Source organism: Sitophilus oryzae, unplaced genomic scaffold (genome assembly GCF_002938485.1).
Source record: "Sitophilus oryzae breed Bouriz unplaced genomic scaffold, Soryzae_2.0 scaffold_576_pilon_pilon, whole genome shotgun sequence".
In the NCBI taxonomy this organism is placed as follows: Eukaryota; Metazoa; Arthropoda; class Insecta; order Coleoptera; family Curculionidae; genus Sitophilus; species Sitophilus oryzae.
In genome coordinates this window covers 864,947-882,277 of record NW_022147169.1, presented here as the reverse complement: position 1 = coordinate 882,277, position 17,331 = coordinate 864,947, and the positions used below count along the sequence as shown (strand labels likewise).

General features: G+C 30.7%; 2 protein-coding genes across 2 annotated transcripts in view; one reads left to right on the top strand and one right to left on the bottom strand.

The window, feature by feature from the left end:
* LOC115887473 (arf-GAP with Rho-GAP domain, ANK repeat and PH domain-containing protein 1) overlaps positions 1 to 17,331 on the bottom strand; it is a 275,480-nt gene that overhangs the window by 771 nt on the left and 257,378 nt on the right. The gene's annotated exons all lie outside the window — the stretch shown is intronic.
* On the top strand, positions 138 to 16,598 carry LOC115887513 (28S ribosomal protein S9, mitochondrial). The gene is made up of 6 exons (XM_030906978.1): positions 138 to 275; positions 332 to 446; positions 3,706 to 3,751; positions 3,810 to 4,054; positions 10,063 to 10,178; positions 16,569 to 16,598. The coding sequence occupies exons 1-6, from the start codon at positions 138 to 140 to the stop codon at positions 16,596 to 16,598; spliced, it is 690 nt and encodes a 229-aa protein (XP_030762838.1).

Genomic DNA, 17,331 nt, shown 5'->3' with positions numbered 1-17,331 from the left:
TAGGCTTTATTCATTTTTAATATATTATTTTTGAAACTTATTATTTTTAGACGAGAACATTTTCGACAATACCAACTACTAGCAAGATTTCTACACCCGTGGCTGAAGTAGAACAGAAAAAGAATGTAAGTAAAGCTATGAAAGCGTACTTAGAAAGAGCTAGGGAACACAACCAGTTTATGGCCAAACAACAACACCAATATGAAATTGGTAAGCGGCATTTGGCTAATATGATGGGTGAGAATCCTGAAACTTTTACACAAAAAGATATTGATGTAAGTTGTTTGAAAAAATAATTAAACTAGTTATTTTATTAATTGTGTTACCATAGGAGGCTATAGAGTACCTATTTCCAAGTGGCTTGTATGATAAAAAAGCTAGACCTCTTATGAAACCTCCAGAAGAAGTATTTCCTCAGAGAAAAGCGGCTGAATTTGATGAAACTGGTAGACCATACCATTTTCTATTTTATACAGGGAGGCCAAACTTTTATCAAATATTATATGTATATGTTTAAGTAAAATACAGAGTGACCCAGCTTTCTGTATCATGTTTTTGGTTGGATATTATTTACTCCAATCTTTTTTATAAAATATACATGAATCAGTGATGCTGCACATTTTAAAAATATTAATATACAAGGCTATATTCTCTAATGACATTCTCTGATCGATGAGATTTTCTGCAGTTTTAGAACACCTAAAATTATAAAATTCTGAATTAATTAGGTGAAGTAAAAACGATGGTATATATGTTATATGCGGGGTGAGTCCAAAACTGAATGTTCTAATTATCTCCACTGATTTGAATGGAACATTCTGTATTTTATCAATTTTATGACGTATAATAGGAACTTAGTTTTTAAAAGGTTTTTAACCAGCTTTACTTTTAATTTTTTATTTGACAATAATTATTTCTGTCTGCATCTCTGAAATAAATTGTATTTATGAATTTTCCAATTGAATCATTCGGTATTGAGGATATTAAAAAGTTTTCAGTTTAATTCTACTCTGTTGCAGTTAGGTATGTCAATTTTAATGACACAGACTTACTGTTAAAAAAGGGAATGCCAAAAAAGATAAATATATTTTTCAAAAAAAAAAGAAGTTTTCTGAGTAGATATTGATTTTAGACTTTTAAAGAAGACATTTTTATACAATACTTCCAGTTAGAAACTATATAAAAAATGATTTTAGAATTTTGAGAGAGCTTAAATATAAGTAGCAAATTTATTTTAAAACTGATCATATTCCAAAAAAACTTAGTATACAGGGTATTTCAAAAAACATGTGCCACCAGGGAGATTCCTCATATAAAAATTAGATTTATTTTTCATATCCACATAGCACAGTGCTAAATAAATGCTAAATACTAAATAAATGTATATAAAAAACTTAATGTAATATGTATTAAAAAAATTGGGCCCAGTTCGTGTGATTTGCATTTTAAGTTCTAACTATTCGGAAAGGTATATACAGATTATGTTTGCACATATGGTACGTGTTTTTTTTATATTGAAGAGGTCAAATTTTAAATGCTGAAAAAATAAAAGAGACAGTTGTTTCATTTTATCAATACAATTTTATTGTCAATTGATATACAGTGTGTCCACGAAATAAGTTGACACGAAGAGGAAAAAATAAGTTACTTTTATTTTAAGACAAAAAGTCAATCTTTAATCACCCCGTATAAGATGCGGCGGCAATTCGCGGCAGCCAGTGGCAATTAATTTATATGCAATATACTTTAAGCAACAAGTATTATCATGCCTTTTAAGAGGATTTCAAAGGGAAAGTAGTTAAAAGTCTTAAATAGTGACAAGCAAAAATGAAAAAACACTATTTTTGTTGCCTTCAAATAAATTGCCATAAACTAATATTACTTAGGTTTAATTAAGTGCAAAAAAGAAAAAACAGTTCTTTTTACCTTCTTTTCGAACGTCCATTACAGAAAAGGCAACAGCTTTTATCAGTTTTAATAAAATAAGTAATTAATTGGCGTTATCTGAAAACTGTTTATGTCAGCTTGATATCAGTAGCAAAAATGTGATATTTCTAATAAAAAAAGCGCTACACTAGGCTTACTTGATTTTGTTATTTATTATGTATCGTTTACAGGGGAATATAAGAAAAGTATTAGTAACAGTTTCATGCAAACATTTTGAAATTAATATTTCTAAGTAATGACCTATCTGGGAACCACTGTGCATAGGTCCGATTCTGTTTTGTTTCGTAGCTACAGGGTGTTTAAGTCTTAATATTTTTTCGATTTATTATAATTTTCTTCCAAGTACTTTTAGGGCTTCAAATGAAATTTTGAGGGTAAAAAATACTATAAATGTGACATATTTTAACATATAACATATTCACCGGGGACGTGCATATGGATTATTACTGGAATAGTTTTCTAAAAAAAAACATGTACGCCACTGACTTTTTTTTCTCTTGTTAGCGAAATAGTGTAATAACACATTCTTAAGATAAAAATACGTAGAAAACTTGTTATAAATGTATTTCCTAAAGTGTTTCTATTTGGAGATACAGGGTGTAGAAGTTTAATTTTTATTTTATTTTTTCCAAACAATTTATAAATTAACATCGATAATTGGATGAAAATTGGTGTTTGAGTTCTTTGACATGAATATAATTTTATTTCAATGTCAATATGACTAACTTATAGGGTGCGCCACATACATATTTTTTAAGTAGTTTGAAGAGTAATAATTTTTTGTCCGTGCCTGTATAAAACTGCTGAGTAAAAAATACATTTCCTCCGTCTTTTTACGTAAAAAAGGTCTCATGGTAAAAATCGCTATGAGTAATGGTTCTCGAGGTATTTGGAATCATTGACAAAAATTGAACATTATATTGACTAGATAGTTATTAGACTGTAATAATTATAAATTTTAAATGTTTTTGTGTCAAAGGTTCAACAGAAACTGTTTCACCATCTTTTTTTTCTATCAAAAATATGATTCATTTAAAAAAATTATAAGTTCCGAAACTTATTATTTCAGGCAAATAACTATCTAGTTGGCAGGTTTATTGTTTGTCAATGGTGACATGTTTTAATAATTTATAATTCAGATAACTTTGAGAATGGTTACTTGTAGCCATTTTTACCAAGGGGCCTTTTTTACGTAAAAAATGGCGGAAATGTAGTTTTATAAGGTACAGACGAAAAGTTATTACTCTTCAAACTTCAAACCAGTTAAAAAATATGTAGGTGGCGCCCTCTACAAGTAGGAGTCATATTGACATCTAAATCAAATTTTTCATATACAGACACCAATTTTCGTCTAAATATTGATATTAGTTTAGAAATTATTTGGAAAAAATCGAAACAAAAATGTACTTAAAACTTCTACACCCTGTATTTCCGAAATGAAGTATTCACGGATATAAATTTATACGAACTTTTTCACTTATTTTTACCTGCAGAATATGTTGCCGAAGTTTTCCGAATCCAGTTCGGACCATCCTGTATAACTTTAATTTGAGCATTTGTTTGAGACACCCTTTATATTAACAAAAATGCTTTTAATATGTGCGCCGCTCTTATTTGCATATTATGTAAAAGAATGAAAATCAGAAACCTGATACAGACTGTTTTTTGTAACAATGGGTCACCCTGTAAGATACCCTTTCAATAACAGCGTTTTTTAGGATGCTGTACAAAAGATGAACGAGTTGTATCATTTTGAAGATGCAATGATTAGAAAAGGACTTCAACCTGATCCAAACATGGCTTTGTATGTAAATATATTTTTTCAATATGTATACTTAATTCTTTTAATTCTTTTTTTCTAGAGACATTTCTGGTTATCAGTGGATAGATAAAAGAGCACTAGAAGTTCAGGTTGTGGAAACTTTGTCAGATAGAGATTATAATAGTTTTATAAATGCTTTGGAAAGATTAAGCCAACTTCCCTATTCTTACAGGGAAAAGGAATTTATTTTTCAATTCAATAAACCCCTTATGAGCCACACAAAAACATACGATGCTATAAAACCACATATAGATCAGGATGGAAATCAAATTGTAACAGTATATGGTAAGTAAGAAGCAGGGTTGGGTAAAGTTCGATTTTCATTAAAAAAATAGTTTTATTTGTCTCATTTTTTTTCAAATAATTCTGTATTATTTTAATGTCACTCAAAATATAGGAGGTACAAATAACAGGCTAATAAAAAGGCCCAATCAATTTAGATTTTGTCATCAAAAAAATTAAAGTCGGAACTTTTGACGCACTTAGTTTATGTTTGACAAGTAGATGACAAAATCACAGCCTATGATCACAGCCTTGCCCATATATTTCATATGGGAAGGGTCCGTATTCTTGGATTTTATATTTTTTACGATTTGCACGCCCTCTTTGCATTTTTCGACACAAAAGGTTTCATTTGTAGAGAATTTAATTCTCATCAACTTTTGCATAAGAAATTTCGTAACACAACATTTATTGCTATCGATTAACAAACAGTGTCAAAAATTATGACATACAGTTCATACCAAATAAACTTTTAGTAACGTGATTAAGCTTGACTGGCACAGCGTTGCCCACTTTTACATATTTTCGTGTAATCAAAATATTTTAGGAAACAAAAAATAAATTAATTATAAATATATAAATATTTATTATTTACATCAACAAAACTCACCTTCTTAACAGCACTTAAGGGACATAAAGAGCCAGTATTACCGCTTTTTCGTTCAAAATATTCTAATAAAGTTGCGATGAGTTTTTTACGACTATTAAGTTATCTTGTGCACTTCGCACTAAAAGAGGTTCTAAAAAGAACAATGTTCGACTGCAAGGTCTGCTAGTAAACATTTTGAAGCTTAAAGTATAACAACACTATTTATTTAAACTAAAAACTCGTAATACAAACCTAAAGTGTCAAAACGAATGACCATGTCAGGAAATAAATAAGTACCCCGGTTATGGGGCAGTTATGACATTCACCATGTTGAATTTGCAAAAAATTTTAGAAAGCTGCGACCATTGAAAATAGTAAGCCTTGGTAATCCTTAACATACTAAAAGTCCCCATTTGTCCGGTGCATAGACTTAAAATAAAATATAGACTGAGCATCTCATTCATAAATAGCTGGAACATGCGGTCAGACACTGTCTTGTTATTGTTGTGTTATTGTTTTAGGTTATAACGAGTGCGACACGAGCGATAGATAGGTTGTCTCTGTCGTAACGGTCGTTCCCTGACGACTCTGCCGAGAAACACAACACTGTCTTTCGTTTCTCAAGTACACCTGAACTCTCCGTATCATAGCCGGGTAATTTTTTATTTTAATGAAGCTATAATTAAATTGAAAATATATCGTATTTAAACTTTTTATATTTTATTAAGATTAGGACAGGTTTTTTAAATAAAAGTTTAGAAAAAAACAATTTAGAGTCCAAAAAGGATAAAAATAATAAAATACACGTTATAGAAGAAATTTTATAATCGAAATTAGGTAATTTTAGAAATTAATAATAAATTATTAATTTTAGTCAAACATTTACAACCCCTAATATTAATCAAAACAGGATCTATTCCACAGATATAATAGAATCGGCGACAGGGAGAGAAAAAAAAAATATGATTGTTGTAAATTTTTTTCTGGTTAAGTGATGTCTTATTATGTAAATTAGAGAAAACATAAATCTGTTCCATTAAAGCAAGGAAGGTGATAGGAAGTGGATAAAATAAAAACTACATTTATTTAACTCGGTACTGTCTTTATTATCCGGGTGCGTCTCAAAAGTGGCTCATCCCCATAATTTTTTTATATTTTCAAATAAAAAAACAAGATTTAGTATGTAAGTATATGAAATAAATTAGGATTGATTGACGCATTCAATTGTTTTTGGTCACTTCCTGTTTCACCGGAAATGACTATAACTTTTAATTTTTAAACGGCACCCTCGGTATATTTCTACTTTATTCGATAGAAAATGACACTCTGAATAGAATGACATATCATATGTCAACTTTTGACATTTTCGCATATGGTTTAATTGTAATTGTAACACGCGGTTCATAACGACAATTTGACTCGCAATACCAAGTGTGTGGTATCAATACATATATTCATAAAAAAATGCTTTTTCCAAATATGCTAATGAGTCACCCTTGTTCCATTTGAAAAAATGACATATGTATGATTAAAAATACGATTTGTACATCTTTTAACCGGCCTAGACAAGACACGAAACCTATTAGACGATCAAAACTATTTTTCCAAGGCTCCTTGATTAAAACTTAGTGGATTGAAAAAAACTGGATTGAAATTTAAAATAGGATATGTTTTTAAGCGACAATGTCAAAAGTTGACATATGATATGTCATTCTATTCAGAGCGTCATTTTTTATCTAATAAAGTAGCAATATACCGAGGGTGCCTTTAAAAATCAAAAGATGTAATCATTTCGGTGAAACAGGAAGAGATCAAAAACAATTGCATACGTCAATAAATCCTAATTTATGTCATATACCTACTAACATACAAATCTGTTTTTTATCTCTGAAAAAATAAAAGTTATAGGGGTTAGCCACTTTTGAGACGACCCGGTATATTAAAAAATATTGTTTCATAATGTAATATCATTTTAAAATTCTTGTACGTTATTTTAGATTCTGAAGATAATTTTAGAATAAACCGGAATATATTTTTAATAAAAACATTATTAATTTTAACAGGGTTATAATTATGATTTTGTTACAATGTAAGTAAGTAAATAATGTAATGTAAAAGAAAAAATTCAGATTTTACATTTTACTAAAATATTATCTAAATAAGCGCCTTTCTACAACAACGCCACTGACTGCCAATGGGTAAATTGAGAGTTGCCTACCGGTCCAAAGTCGTTTCAAGACTTAAATGGATTATTTAAGTCAAATTTCTTGCAAATTTGGCACTGGCGAACCATATTTTATAGTTCCTGAACAGAAAAAGTCAATAAAATAAACACTTAAGGACTACAAGCTAAGAGAATGCGTTAATACAGCCGGGGAGATAGCGGCAACAAAGCTTTACCGCACACGTGCGACACGTACTACAAGGTAATAAATGAATGAATAGGCTCCCTCGCCTCTAATCGGTGTTGTCATATTGTAAAGAACTTATCCTTATTAAACAGTATCCGACTTATAATTTAGTAGTATAAGGACTATTTAATACATCTATGGAATATTAAAACCTACTTTATTAAACTGTAGTATTAATATCTCAATATATGTGTATAACAAGAAAAAAAATATTGATAATATTAAAGACGTGACAACATAGGCTGGATGAGGAAGGCTCGGTCGACTGTACCCAGAAGTAAACATGTGTACAAAAAAGGTTGTTTGTCCGCATTGAGATGTAAATAGTGTAGTCTATATTTTATTTTAAGTCTATGGTCCGGTGTGTGCGTCATCAAAAAAATCGGCCGCCATCTTGAATTTTGGTACTTTTTGGGAAAACATGTAAATAACTCGAAAACGGTACGTTTTAGCGAAAAACATCAAGAGGTAAAAATTGAAGAGAATTAAAAAATCTATTAGACTCGGTAAAAACTAATTTTAGTCTGGCAGCGAAGATTCATCTTATGAATTTTTAAATCTGGAAATATTCTAGATTCAAGCATTCGCGACCCGAAAATCGTAGAGAGTGTAAAATGTCATTTACTAGGTTACTTTTTTTGAATTTCCGTACTTATCTTTAATATTAACATTCACATAAAAATAAAATATAAAATAAAAAATAAACTGTTGAGTTTGATATCGGTCGCCATAATCATAGTAGGCCTGTTACTAGTAAGTAGTGTTTATTGTTACTTTTTCCTAAATATTGCAAAACCAAAAGTAGAAGTTTGATGTAGAAGTGTTAATGTTTACGCCTTAGTAGACTTAATAGGTAAGTGTTACTTTTTTTTTTTAGTTTTAGTAAATTATGTTTCGAAAGTAAATGAATCTTCTACGTCGGCGTCGGTTACTTTAGTTGGCGAAGATACTGATTTATTAGTTTTTGTTACTGCACTATCGGACAAAAAATTCTATTTTTATGCTTCGGCCTGGAAAATCGTCCAAACCTCACAGAGTAACTGACATCGGTAATATGTAGAACAAGACTGGTGACATGAATCATTCAATCTTATTTGCACATGTTATATCAGGATGTGATACAACCTCGTGCTTGTTTAAAAATGTAAACTGGCGACTTTTAAAACGTTGCAAAAAGATCCTCATCTGCGACAAATTACATCCGTTTTTTTAGATCCTGCAGCACAAAAATCTGAGCTAGTCGAAGCTGGAAATACATTCTTATTTTCATTATATGGTCGACATGGGTTAGCAAAAGATTTAGATCAGTTGAGGTATTATAAATATAAAACCCTTACATCTCGTCAGGCACTTGGTAAAACTTTTGATTTAGCTACCTTACCTCCAACAATCAACGCAGCTGAAACTCATTATTATAGGATCTATTTACAAATGCAGTAAAACGGAAAAAATAAATAACGGAAAAAATAACGGCTAAATAACGGAAAAGAGGCAACAGAATGGGGATGGAGTAAAAAAACGGATACCTTAGTTTCAAAGACAATGTCAAACGCAGTGGCACCAGAATTAGCATTGAAAATCATTTACTGTAATTGCAAATCTGGATGTAATAAACTATGGTCATAATTTCAATTATTGTTATTTGATTTGTAGGGGTATGTTTATAATGTATTTATCATAATGAAAAAGTGTTAAGATCGTAGATGATATTTATGTCAAAAAGACATTCGCAAGTATTACGTTTTATTTTTTCTTCCAACTTGTAGCCTAATTTTTCAAACTGTTACTGTATTTTTAAAAACAAGTTGTTTACAAAATGGTAACAAAAAGATCTTGGTTTAAGTGCAAATAGCCCCGACCGGGACAAGGAGGATGGAGCTTTCGCACATTATTAATACACATGTATTTAGTAAAAGATAGTTTTTACAATTTTTGTTAATTTTGAAATATTATTAAACCACCAATAAATATTTCTTGAAAATGTCACAAGGATTGTATTTTAGTAGAATTGATGCTAAATATCCATGTTATTTGTTAATAAGCTTAAAAAATTAGTATTTGCCGTGATTCCTTTTAAAAATTGCTCGATTTTCAAAAATGTTTTGTACGCCACTGCGTTAGAATAATAAACTACTTTTTATTGATTCTGATAGAGTTTTTTATTCACTTTAATTTTTACCTCTTGAAGTTTTTCGCTATAACGCACCGTTTTCGAGTTATTTACATTTTTTCCCAAAAAGTACCAAAATTCAAGATGGCGGCCGATTTTTTTTTGATGACGCACACACCGGACAAATGGGGACTTTTAGTATATAATAAGGGTTACTAATGCTAACTATTTTCAATGGTCGCAGCTTTCTAAAAAATTTTGCAAATTCAAAATTATTTGCACTGGCCTAAAGTGTGTCAACTTGACATTTTTTACAGCAGAGCTACCACCTGAATCCCCAGCGGGAAATTTAAATTCAAGTTAGTAAGCCCGGTGGCGAATATGTTCATGGTTGGTAACAATGAATTTAAAAATCGCGCCCTAATCGCACCCTAAATCGTTACTAAAAGCTTAATTGGTATCAAATATAAATATTCCTTTATTTATGAATTAGATATTCTGTGTTATTAAAAAGCAGCAAAATAAAAACACTAAATCACCACAATACACCAAAACACTTTTACTTTTACACTGGACGCGCGTTTCGCTAACCATGTTAGCATCATCAGCAGATGATTATAAACTGAACAGTTTATAATCATCTGCTGATGATGCTAACATGGTACTTTTACTTTTACACTGGACGCGCGTTTCGCTAACCATGTTAGCATCATCAGCAGATGATTATAAACTGTTCAGTTTATAATCATCTGCTGATGATGCTAACATGGTTAGCGAAACGCGCGTCTAGTGTAAAAGTAAAAGTGTTTTGGTGTATTGTGGTGATTTAGTGTTTTTATTTTGCTGTGTAACACCAAAGGTTCCAAACCTCAACTGTAATTAAAAAGCATTTTTTTTGTAGAATGTTTGAGAAAGTCAGCTAGGGGAACTGTTACGCTGAAAGTTCCAGGTACTGGAAAGATCACTATAAATGGTGAGAATATAACTTATTTCAAAGATATGCAATCTAGGGACCAGGTAAGTTTTTTTTTACTTTTATAATTGATTTACTGAAATTTTATAATGATACTTTTTTATGGAAATATTTTTTTATGGGTATTTTTATGGAAAACTATGACATTTTTAAGAATTGTTAAATATGTAATACTTTTAAATATCCTAAAAAAGCGCGTCAAAAGTGTTATTTGAATAGTTGATATAAGTCATTGTTTAAAGAAAATACCAAATTTTTTTCAGATTTTTTTATTATTTTTTTTCCATTAGGGAAAACTAATTATTCAGAGTGTCAAAAAAATAGTGCATCTAACTTCGGTGAGTGATTCCACAGATAAAAGTTAAACAAAAAGCTACTATACGTCCTAAAATGTTTCCCGAAAAAGTTACAGCCCTCGAAAGGGTAAATAAAAATAACATATTTTGTGTATTATTAAGAACATTTGTAAACCGTTTTTCTTCAAATTTGGTTACTTACATTTTAATGCCAAAGCGAATGGCGATAGTTTAAACTTCGGTAACAACCCTGAAAAGGTACTTTCCCTTAGGGTGGACCGTACTACGGCTGGTACTTCTTTTATCCTTATAGATACAGTAATTTCAACAAATGACATAAAAAGCTAGGACTTTTCTACTTAAAAAGGGTGCTCTTCATTTAGTTCAATATGGTGAACAGTTTTCAAGATATTTGCGTTTAAAGGTTAGGATGCGCCAATTTTAGTATCAACAAAATGATGAAATCTAGAAATTATAATATAAATTAATCTCATGATTTCACTAATATGTCGCATCATAACCTTTAAACGCAAATATCTTGAAAACCGTTCACCTTGTCGAACTTAACGAAGAGTACGTTTTTTTACGTAGAAAAGTCCTAGCTTTTTACGCCATTTGTTGAAATTACTGTATCTATAAGGATAAAAGAAGTACCAAAAGTAATACTCTCTACCCTAATCCTAATGGAAAGTACCTTTTCAGGGCAGTTAAGGAATTTTACACTATCGACATTCGCTTGGGCATTAAAATATGTGTAAAAGTACCAAATTTCAAGAGAAACGGTTTACCAATGTTCTTAAAAATAAACAAAATATATTTTCATCTATCCTTTCGAGGGCTGTAACTACTTCAGGAAGCATTTTAGGGCGTATATGGAATATACATATAGGAACTTTTTGTTTTAAAAAATAATAAAAAAACTCTATACCGGCATATTTTAAACTGGCGATATCGGTGGACATTTTAATGAGTAAGTCAAAAATAAAGGTTGGTGAGTTACATTATAACTAGGTGATAGATAAGAGGTCCAAAGAAATGCAGGGTTGCCGGTTCCTACGTGTGGTAAGCATGGCAAATGATTAGCGAGGTAAAAGTAAAATATTAGGTAAGTTATTAAAACTGTAGCATGCTTTAAATTTTTAATAAAATTCGGCAATATCGCATAGCAAATAATGTTTGAATTTCCATTACAATTTCTCCATCATTATCTTACACGTTATAATTCATAGCACCAAAATAACAGTACGAGAGCTAGCAATGTCGGAAAAACAAGTATTTTAAGACTCCAAGTATTTTAAGGCTCTTTGATATATCTTTTACTATGCTCTCTAGAACAGCATGCGGCCCGTCTGGCTGCCGGTAAACGTTGCGTTCCCTACTGCGCATTGAAAGAAGATCCTATATTTTTATTAGTCCTTTAAATTCTAATATTGCATATAAATCGAACATGTCTCCATAGCACAGTGCGTAGAGTTTCCGATCACGAACCGATGATTCAGAGTTCGAATCCGGGCCAGGGCAAAGACTTTTTTTATTTTATTTTCGTTTATATTCTGATAGTAAAGTATTAAAGAATTCTGGCAATTCAAAAAAAAACAAATATTTAATACTTCACTATCAGAATATAAACGAAAATAAAATAAAAAAGTCTTTGCCCGGGCCCGGATTCGAACTCTGAATCATCGGTTTGTGGTCGGAAACTCTACGCACTGCGCTATAGAGACATGTTCGATTTATATTCAATACTAGAATTTATAGAACTAAATTAATAAAAAATATAGGATCTTCTTCCGATGCGCAGTAGTGAACGCAACGGGTATCGGCAGCCAGACGGGCCGCATGCTGTTCCAGAGAGCATAGTAAAAGATATATCAAAGACCCAGACGTCTTAAAATACTTTCTCGAAAACGTTGCTAGCTCTTAGACTAAAATACTCAATTTACTTTTTCATTTAGAACAGGAAACTGTCACTGGAAAATATTCTTTTGCACGACAGTTATATATTTTAATGTGATTTTCCTACATTTTTTTCTGTGAGAAAAATTACATTCTGTCATCATAAAAAGCATTTTTATTCGGAAAGAATTTTGATTACATTTTACAGGGTGTCTAATTTTTGTGTGTCTTACAGGGTTTCTCGATTATGAGCAGAGGTAGAAAGGTGCGGTTTTTACATTAATTTGCTCTTTTTTATGAAACCAAAAATTCTACACATAAATTTGCCATAGCCCTCTTAGTTTCTGAAATACAGGGCGAATTTGAAGTGATTGCACTTTTCGACTGCCCTCGTATCTTCGTTATCTTATAATATCGAGAAGGTGAAAACTGAGTTCCATGGTGTTTTTCATGTAGAATTCAGTGGCGTTAGTTTTCCGTTGGAAACTGTCATTGTTGAGATATGACCCAAACTGATGTTTTTAACCGACCATACCAATAGGTATGGTAGGCTATTAAGATCAGCAAAAAAAAAGTTTTTTTAATTTTACTCAAAATGAGTTATTTGGGTCATAAATGACCTAAATACAAAATATTTTCATGGCGTCTGTCTGTCTGTCCGTCTGTAACACGATAACTCAAAAACCGCTAAACCGATTTTAACCAAATTTGGCACAAAAATACTGTGGCACCAGAGAATCTGGCCATTAGTTTTGGGTGGGGATGGGGTGTTGGTAAGGGGGTATGGGAGGGGGTTAAAAAATTAAAAAAATTGTAACTCCAAAATTACAGTAGCTAGCGAAACGCGGTTTTCAATTTAAGATTAGGAATATCTGCAACAAAATTTGTAATAACATCAAAATCAGTCAAAGTCGCAGTTTTTGAGATAAAAAAAATATCATACGTGCCTCCCGGCGCCAATTTTTTATAAAATAGCTTTCTGTTCTTGGAATGACAATTTTATGGCAAATCCACTGAATAAAAGAATATGTACGAATTTGTTTACGAAAAAAATTACAACTTTAGTGAACATCTAAGTTTGAATCTCCTTGTATATCTAAACAAATAATATTGAAATCTGGCTTAGAACTGCATATTTTGAAAAATATATAGAAAGAATATAGTACTATTTTTCGCTGATTATTGATTTCAATTTAAAACCATTTAACTGTTATTAACTATTATTAATCAGTAAATTGACTCTTATCAAATAATGAAAGGTAACAATTCTTTTAAAGGTTACAAATACATATACAGTAGGTAGTTGAATCATAATAAGTAATGATTTAAAGTTGGAGCAATGAAAGAATTAATGTTTTTAAGTAGTACTAGGAATTTTTCAGTGAGTAATAGGTTTGTTTTGTATTATCTACCTGAATAAGAAGCGTTGAACAAAGAAATCTTGTTTAAACTAACGGTATTTCTTATATTTATATTATTTACTTATTGTCAACAGTTTGACATACTTGTCTCGAAGTTCCAGTTTAGAGACACAATTTAAAATATCGGTTTGTCTTCGAAACTGTATACAGTGTGGCGCATATACAGTATCTAATATGAACAGGGACTTACGAAGTAGAAAAAACTGTGCCAGAATAAAATAAATTAGGCATATATTACGTAAGTTTATTTGAATCACATTTGAAAATTGTTTAGAATTCTATAGGGTGTTCACGAAAAAGTTATACAGGGCGTCAGACTACTACTTGTAGGGTGCGCCACCTACATGTTTTTTTGTTTTTGTTTTGAAGAACCTAACTTTTCGTCCGCACCTGTCTTACAACCACTGAGTAAAAATATACATTTCCCCCATTTTTTACTTAAAAAACTATAATTTTCTAATTCGGACACGCTAAATCGGACACTCCTGTGGCGTCTCTTATCTACCGGACAATTTTGATATTTTTACCTATTTATTCCGGATGGCAACAAAATTCAAAGGTTTATGAATGAAAGCCCGTATTTTTTTTAGATGATGGACGGTTAGATGTAGTATGTAGGCTTTTCTTTGTAGTACAGGAGTCAGAAGTATCTTTATTACTATACTCTATCCTTTTGAAAGGCGAAGTAATAAAACGGTTTATGGTTACACAGTAGGCAATAAACTAGTGGCTGGTGGGCCTTTCTGTTTCTTTCACCTGATGGGTTTTTATAATTTGAAAAATAGATTATAAACTGTATTGTAGGTATGGAAGCTGTAATTACAGGAGGACTCAGGACTTATACAGAGGAAAAAATATCGTTCATGGAGATTAAACTGTTAGTATTTTATAGTTAGCTTATATTCTTACCAAAGCTGCAACAAGTTAGTTTCAAAAAGACGTAAATCTTAAGTTTTAAGTCTTTTCTTAAATCAAAATGATTTAAATCTTAAGTCAATTTCAGCATAAAATTTAAATGATTTAAATCATAAGTCTTTGACTTAAATAATTTTCTTCCAAGTCAAGTCAAGACAGCCAAAATTCAATTAAGTACCTTTTAATGTTAATAAAAATTTGTATTACCGATTGTCGATTTCCTTGTTACCTATATTATTGATTTATTGTAGGTACAAATCAGACTAAAACCACAAAAAAACATTCAATTTTTAGAATAACTACATACACAAAATAGTATGTGTTTTTATAAAATTTTATCGACTTTGTAGTACTTTATATGTATCCATTACAGTTTAGATGTTATCGAATACATGTTCATTAAAAAGTGGTGACATGTTTTGAACACTGTGTAATAATATATCGTCCTATTGCTGCCAAAAGTCACTAACTAACATTTTTCCGAACAACCAAATTCAATCACTATGTTTTGAAGCGGAGAATCGATTGCAAAAGTCATTAACTACGAACATAACATCTTTATGCAATGCAATTCATCTTTAGACGCATTTTTCTCGGAAGTGATAAAAAGTAAGTTAGTGACTTTTGGCAGCAATGGGACGATATGTTGATGGCGTAAGTTAAGGGCTGGTGGATTTTAATAGACTCTTCATTATATTCATGATCAATTTCTTTGGTTGGTCTTTCGGTCTACATAACGGAGTGGGCCATTCACTTGATTCACTTGAAAGACAACAGACTCACTACACACATGTAACACGACAAAAATAATCTAAACAGGTTCCGAAAAATGAACTTTTTATTTGCTGAGTGTTTAACACTTTAAAAAGAAATGCTGCTGTTAAAAATTTATCATAAAAATATATTTATGAAAATCTGATTTAAGTCTTTTTATAAAAAGACTACTTCGTTCGCGTTGAATTAATCATTTGTAATGGTGATGATAAGGCAAAGCAAGAATTTCCATTAACATACAAACTGGGGCAGAATCGTGGTTAATCAATTACCCAACTTTTTGGAACATCCCATATGATTTTTTAAATAATTTCAAAATATGTAAAAAACAAAATAAATTATGCGTGTCCAAGCGTTTTCCCGAAAGACTAACCGTTCTTTAAATAACAAATATTGTAATATTTGAGGGGCGTTTTTACCCTCTTGGAATTTGAGATTCGAGAAACCCATCCTTATCGAACCCCTACACCCCACAGTCAATCCGTTTGCCAAAAATTAGCTTTAAACGTCAAGCACTTTAAGCAGAATCGTGATTACTCAATGGTGATATTTTATGAAACACCCTGTATAATTTTTTTAAAAAATCTTAAAATATGTAAAACAACAAAATAAAATATACGTGTTTAAGAGTTTTTCCGAAAAACTCACCGGTTTTTAAATAAAAATTATTCTAATGTTTGAGGAGTGGTTTCACCCCCTTAGAATTCGATTTTCGAAAAATCCCTTCTTATCGAACCTCTACACCCTAAAGTCAATCCGTTTTCCAAAAATCAGATTTTTACGTCAAGCGCTTTAAGCAGGATCATGATTAATCAATGACCAGATTTTTCGAAACACCCTGTATAAATTTTTAAAAAATCTTAAAATATGTAAAAAAACAAAATAAAATATACGTGTTTAAGCGTTTTTTCGGAACCTTGATCCTTTTAATAAAAAATATTGTAATATTTCAGTTGGTTTCACTCCCTTGGAACTGGAATTTCGAAAAATCCCTTCTTATCGAACCTCTAAACCCTAGAATCAACCTGTATGCCAAAATTGACCTTCTTACTTGGCCTCCTTTTTTAAAAAGACTTAAATCTTTTAAAAGATTAAGTCTTTTTTTAATGACTTAATTCTGTTTCTATTTCAGAATAAAGATTTAAGTCACAAATGGTTTTGAAAATTACTTAAATTTAAGTCATAGTCAGCTTTCGAAAAATAACTTAAAATCAAAAATAGTTTCACGTTAAAAATTTTTGTGATTCATATAATTTTTAAATATAACCAAAACTTGCAATTACATTTCAATAATATTAAATTATTTTATTATAGGGATAACTATTATAATAAGAAACCAACCAATCGATAAGCCCAATAAAGGTATTTAGATAAGCCACACTTCTGCCATTTTCGAGCTTTTCAACGCAAAAAATGTCAAATTTCTATTGTATTTCCTCTTTATGTTAGCCCGTGCGCTAAGACTACCTGTATTGTCCCTTTTATGCCTAAATTGTAATGTGCGATACCGAGACTCGTACTATCAGGTAAGGTTAATTTGCGTAATTTTAGATGATTTATTACTTCACCTTCTAAACGAATAGAGTATAAAAAATAGAGCCAATCAAACGACTCTTACTGAAGAAATGTAAGTTTGTATTGCATTGACAAGGATACATAACATTTCTTTTTCATATGTAACATTCCATTTTTTGTTGTTCCGAAATTTAATATTTCAAATATAAAAAAATCAGAAATACCAAAAACAAAAAAATCATATCTACCATGAACAAATAATAAATATCAAACCATACACAAAATAAAACAATTGTAAATGAACTTAAGGAGAAAAATAATTTCTCCCTGGTTTGACTGAAGGGTATAATAAGGCAGAGATAAATTGAAGAGAAAATACT

Bases quoted from the DNA above. Each gene is read 5' to 3' on its own strand.
- LOC115887513 (XM_030906978.1), top strand. From the start codon at position 138: ATGAAAGCGTACTTAGAAAGAGCTAGGGAACACAACCAGTTTATGGCC. The intron at 4,055-10,062 runs GTAAGTAAGAAG...TTTTTTTTGTAG, and splicing joins TCAAATTGTAACAGTATATG to AATGTTTGAGAAAGTCAGCT. The intron at 10,179-16,568 runs GTAAGTTTTTTT...TTTCTATTTCAG, and splicing joins ATATGCAATCTAGGGACCAG to AATAAAGATTTAAGTCACAA.